Source organism: Bison bison, unplaced genomic scaffold (genome assembly GCF_000754665.1).
Source record: "Bison bison bison isolate TAMUID 2011002044 unplaced genomic scaffold, Bison_UMD1.0 scf7180017864302, whole genome shotgun sequence".
Taxonomy (NCBI): domain Eukaryota; kingdom Metazoa; phylum Chordata; class Mammalia; order Artiodactyla; family Bovidae; genus Bison; species Bison bison.
Window position 1 is genome coordinate 8,709,843 of NW_011494874.1, and position 6,000 is coordinate 8,715,842.

The 6,000-nt window shown below is 39.7% G+C and overlaps 1 protein-coding gene across 3 annotated transcripts in view; it reads left to right on the forward strand.

The window, feature by feature from the left end:
* DICER1 (dicer 1, ribonuclease type III) overlaps positions 1-6,000 on the forward strand; it is a 55,518-nt gene that overhangs the window by 11,140 nt on the left and 38,378 nt on the right. For all 3 annotated transcript variants that reach the window (XM_010851405.1, XM_010851404.1, XM_010851406.1), the window contains 4 exons: positions 579-713; positions 1,163-1,323; positions 3,479-3,647; positions 4,935-5,407. In XM_010851405.1, the coding sequence (XP_010849707.1) occupies positions 579-713; positions 1,163-1,323; positions 3,479-3,647; positions 4,935-5,407 (938 nt within the window). The remainder of the gene's footprint in view (positions 1-578; positions 714-1,162; positions 1,324-3,478; positions 3,648-4,934; positions 5,408-6,000) is intronic.

The window sequence follows — 6,000 nt, forward strand, 5'->3', positions numbered from 1 at the left end:
CCACTGGAAAAACCATAGCCTTGACTAGATGGACCTTTGTTGGCAAAATAATGTCTCTGCTTTTCAATATGCTGTCTAGGTTGGTCATAACTTTTCTTCCAAGGAGTAAGCGTCTTTTAGTTAAGCTCTCTTAATAACTCACTTAAAATCGACAGAATGATAAGCCATTAAAAAAACTAAGGAGTCCGTGTCTTCTTCCAGAAAACCTTGTCAATTTGACAGGAAAAAACTGTGTGAATTGTTTTGTGATCTGATAAAACTGACAGGTCTCATCAATCAAATTATGAGGAAGCTGAAAACCTGAAGTGGATTGAGTAGATTTATCATAAAAACTTGTCTCCATTATCAGTATTTTTTTTCTTGTCTCTTTCCATGTTTTCCTTGTTTTACATCTTGAGTCTCAAGTATGAGCTTCCATACATTGAGAATTTTTGTTGTAATTTTTTTGTTGTTGTGATTTTTAACGATGACTTTCTTAATTCCTACCTAAAATACAGTAGTTCCCTAATCTGATTTCATAGAAGTATATCCAGGCAGGTGAATGGCTTGTTTGTATACTGATAGCAGTTTTATTTTAGGTTCTCGTTATGACTTGCTATGTCGCCTTGAATGTTTTGAAAAATGGTTACTTATCACTGTCAGACATTAACCTTTTGGTGTTTGATGAGTGTCATCTTGCAATCCTAGACCACCCCTACCGAGAAATTATGAAGGTAAGTTTTTAGATTTTATCAGTGTTAATAATGCAGGTCAGATTACTGAGTAAAAGCAGTGTTTTTATATACCAAAAGCAATATTAGTTACCACTTTTGGGAACTTGGTTTCAGTGTAGGAATGAGTGACTGAATATTAAACTAATGTTCATTTAAATCTGTAATTTATAATATTAGTACATTTATAACTTCTAAATCTATAATAAAAGTTTAAACAATAAAAATCAGTAAATTATGTGATCTATCATAAGTGAATTGCATAGTTTATCATAGCATATTTAAATGTTCCTTTTTGATAAATTGATCTTTTAAGTAAGCTACAGTAAATTCCGTAAGTGACCATTTTGGTATTTGTTAGGTCTTTTTGACATGTTTAATCAGGATGCTGTCTCTTTGGTTGGGGCCTTGCAAAATGAATTCCTTACTGTCAGTATCTTTTGTTACATTAGCTTTGTGAAAATTGTCCATCATGTCCTCGTATTTTGGGACTAACTGCTTCCATTTTAAATGGGAAATGTGATCCAGAGGAATTGGAAGAAAAGATTCAGAAACTGGAGAAAATTCTTAAGAGTAATGCTGAAACTGCAACTGACTTGGTGGTCTTAGACAGGTAAGCACTTAGGATTAACTAGGCTTCAGTGAAACCTGCTAGGGTGGTTTTAGGCCTTTGGTTCCATACTCCCTTGGAAGACCTAAGAATTCCTTATCAGGACAGTCATCTTCAGATGCAGGAATTGAGCCTTGTTTCCAGAAAGCGTAACAGATGGCAGTGTTTCACCCTTAAGAGGGAATGTTGGATACACGTGGTCCCAGCCTGTCTGCTCATGTTGATGAGGGCTGGGAATTCAGTAGGAGATCTGTGTCCTTTTCTGTCAGTGTGTACGTTTTTTTGTTCTGACCCAAACATCCCACATGATGGTTTGAAAGAACATTAATTTATTTACATAATTCAGTATTTTACGGTCTGATTGAAAATAATGGGAAGCATCCTCTGATTTTGAAAATGGGTGTGAATTTCTGACCTGTTTCTAGGTTTGTCTCTTTGAGGAGGTTGCTATTTTGAGTTTCATTGAAACATATAACACAGCCTTTGTAATCTAAGTTGGTAGAAGGGAGCCTTTATAAGTTAGGTTTTTAAATTACAATGACTAATTCAGTTCATATTGAATTATCCTTATATCCTTGTTAGGTACAGCCTTTAACAAGGTTAATGATTACCAAGTAGTGGTTCTTGAAACAGTTACACTAGAGAAGACTTATTTCTCAGATTGTGAAGTTAAATCACACATGGGTTTTGAGGACTGGCTCCACTAATGTGTGACTTCAAGTGCGTCATTTATTGTCCCTGAGCCTAAAAAATGGCATTACCAGTGGTTTCAGGGGACTCTTGGGTGATCAGTTACATTGACATGAAAACACCTGTCACTTGGTAGGAATTTGGAAAGAGTTCTCTTTGTTAAATGAGAAGAAAAGGTAACATTTAGATTCATGGAAGTTAGATGTGATATGAAATACAAATCTGATGGCCTTTAAGGCGTTTAGGTAAAAAACTGATAGATATTCTATTGCGTTTGGCATTACTTAGCTCTCAAAATCTCACTTATAAATTCTAGTTGGGAATAATGAACACTATCATTTTAAAACATATCTTTAATATATTTATTTTCCTTAATTATTATATATGCTTTTAGGATTGTATGTGTTGTTGTCATATTATGAAAGGCATGAAAGATCCAAGGAATGATACTGTTGTGATTGATTGAAATGTGGGGGAGTTTTCCTTAAGAGGGCATGTTAAAATATGACTCAACCCTAAAAAGGAACACATTTGAGTCAGTTCTAGTGAGGTGGATGAACCTAGAGCCTGATAATACAGAGTGAAGTAAGTCAGAAAGAGAAAAGCAAATACCATATATTAACACATATATATGGAATCTAGAAAAATGATTACTGATGAACCTGTCTGCAGGGCAAGAATAGCGGCTCCGACGGAGAACATATAGAGAACAGACCGTGTACACGGTGTGGGGAGGGGGGTGGGAGCTGAGTGAGCAGCACTGCAGCATGCACATTGCCGTGTGCAGAGGAGGCGGCGGCAGTCGCTGTGTCACTCAGGGAGCTCCGCCCACCGCTCTGTGACAGCCTGGGGCTGGCGGGGAGGCTCAGGAGGGAGGGCTCGTGTGTGTGCTTGTGTCTGATGCCTGTTGCTGTGTGGTGGAGGTCAACACAGTATTGTAAAGCAGTTATCCTCCAGTTAAAAATAAATTAAAAGATTTATTTAAAAACCAAGAAAGTTGACATTTGCAAATGCTAAATGTTTCAAGTAGTTTGGAAATAGATATGTTTAATGGTAATACTTCCTCCTTATGATCTCCTCCTGCCTTCCCTATTTCTGGGTCTGAGAAGTAATCATTGTTGAGTTTCTTGTCTATTTTGACAAATTTTCTCATTCTGGGTGATGCCTTAGGGGGCAAAAGGTGAAAGTCTAAACCTAAAAATCAAAATGAAAAACCTGTGGTTAACAGTGAAACAACAGAATTCTTTTGACTGTTAGCCTTATGCATTTATTGACACTTAGCCGGCAAATATAGTACAGATAGAAGTGGGTACAACTTGAGGAAGGCTTGTTGTGAGCCTGCGTGTTCTTCCAAGTAGTTACACAGCTGAAAAGAGGGAGTTTCTTTTTTTGGCTTGGATATGTAATGGATGGTAATGCTGTAGTGAATTTATTGTGGTATTGACGACTTCTGTTTCTGATGTTAAAGATATACTTCTCAGCCATGTGAGATTGTGGTAGACTGTGGACCATTTACTGACAGAAGTGGGCTTTATGAAAGACTGCTGATGGAGTTAGAAGAAGCACTTAATTTTATCAATGACTGTAACATATCTGTACATTCAAAAGAAAGAGATTCTACTTTAATTTCTAAACAGGTAAGCCTATGTGAAGTAAGTACAGAGTATAATAAAAGGCTTTGATACATTTTTAATGTTGAAATGAATTTTCTTTTAATGAGGCTGTTTTATATACATTTTCGCTTAAGGCCTTACCTTCTTGTATCTTTGGACATTTTTCATTGAGTGTATCATATTGGGTTGAGTTTAGTGTTACCTGACCGACATTTCTATTAAGTGGAGACCTCCCTGGTTTAAGGAGGTGTCATGATTGTTTGAATATAAGAAGTGAGTCCCAGTTTTTTTTTCTTAGTCAGATGAGTTAGTTCCTGATCAAACCCTGAGCTGAAAGAATTCTTCTGTTGTTTCTTTGTATGTAATTGGACATGAGCCCATCATCTCCGAGTAGGGCAGCTTTGAGAAGCGATTCCTTAGGACAGTGGTCCTCAAAGTGTGGATGCTGCTGGACGAGCAGCATCAGCTTCCCTCTGGAACTTGCTTGGCATGCACGTGAGAGGCCCCACCCTTGACCTGCTGGATCTGAAGCTCTGGGGTGGGAGCCAGCTCTCTGAGATTGGAAGCCCCTCAGTGAATCCTGTTGCCTTTAAAACTTGAGAACCATTGTCCCAGGACAATTTGTCAGTTGTCCCAGCCAGCCGTGAATGTTACTACCGTGTTGGATCGAATCCTTAATTCTCTCTTGCTGATTTTCTCTGGAGCAGCAATGCCCAGACTCTGTTCAGCATCTGTCTTCTCATTAAGTCCACGTTCAACCCAGTGGGTCTTTCATTTGCCTGCAGAACTGGCAGTTACAGCCCCACTGTGGGTTTACATTCCAGTCTGAGCTAGGGTTGTAAGTTGTGGCACTCTGGGGCACAGATACAGTTCAAGGACCATCATCTTGCTTTTCTTTGATACCTAAAATAAAATGACGTACTCTGCTGCATGTGTACACACATTTGTATATTCCGCTATGTAGTTCTTGCATATTTACCTGGAAGTAAATGACTCAGTTGTACTTCTGACCACAGCTCTGAGGTTGCTTTATTAGCCGTATACAGTTGCCTCTTTTAATTTCTGTCATTTGATTATTTTCACTGGGGAAAACAGAAGGGTGGTTCTGGGCATGTGTATGAAAAAGTAGAGCTTGGAAAGACTGCTGACCCCTCTCCCTAACCTTTTAAGGAATGAACCCCAGTGTTGATATTAGTGGGGTAAGTTTATTTTGAAGGGGCAGATTGAAGACAACTGAAACCCTAGTTGGACTCCACGTGAAGATTCTCCAGGAGTATTGTTTCGCATTGGAGTCTTTACCTTTTTTTGTAGATACTCTCAGACTGCCGTGCGGTCCTGGTTGTCCTGGGACCCTGGTGTGCCGATAAAGTAGCTGGAATGATGGTCAGAGAGCTGCAGAAACACATCAAACATGAGCAAGAGGAGCTGCACCGGAAGTTTCTGTTGTTCACAGACACTTTCCTACGGAAAATCCACGCCCTGTGTGAAGAGCACTTCTCCCCTGCCTCGCTTGACCTGAAGTTTGTCACTCCTAAAGTAATAAAGCTGCTCGAGATCTTACGCAAATACAAACCGTATGAGCGGCAGCAGTTTGAAAGCGTGGAGTGGTATAATAATAGGAACCAGGATAATTACGTGTCCTGGAGCGATTCTGAGGATGACGAGGAAGATGAAGAGATTGAAGAGAAAGAAAAGCCAGAGACAAATTTTCCTTCTCCGTTTACCAACATTTTGTGTGGAATTATTTTTGTGGAAAGAAGATACACAGCCGTGGTCTTAAACAGGTAACTCTCTGAGATTAACATTTTTTCCCCTGTAGTAGAACAGGCAGCTTTTTGTTGTTCTGTGAAGTGATACCTTGTAATAGCTTTAAGAGCTGGGCAGAAGGCTTAGGGACGCGTCCTTCACTTGGCACCATCACGTCAGAACTCAACGTGTAACGCTATCCTGGGATCAGCAGGATGTTTGTATATACAATCACTTGACTGAGGTTTTGTTCTTAAAGGATGTTAATCTTTTCTAATCCATCTGAAATCGAGTGCAAGTACAGAAAAATTAAGTTGACATTAAAGTAAACCTTCCTTGTTCGGTATTCAGTTGTTAGATTTAGTTCAGATATTTATTAACCTGTGACTATGGTGTGTTCGGAGAAGGCGGTTGCACCCCACTCCAGTATTCTTGCCTGGAAAATCCCATGGACGGAGGATCCTGGTGGGCTGCAGTCCATGGGGTCGCTGAGGGTAGGACACGACTGAGCGACTTCACTTTGACTTTTCACTTTCATGCATTGGAGAAGGAAATGGCAGCCCACTCCAGTGTTCTTGCCTGGAGAATCCCAGGGACGGGGGAGCCTGGTGGGCTGCCGTCTATGGGCTGT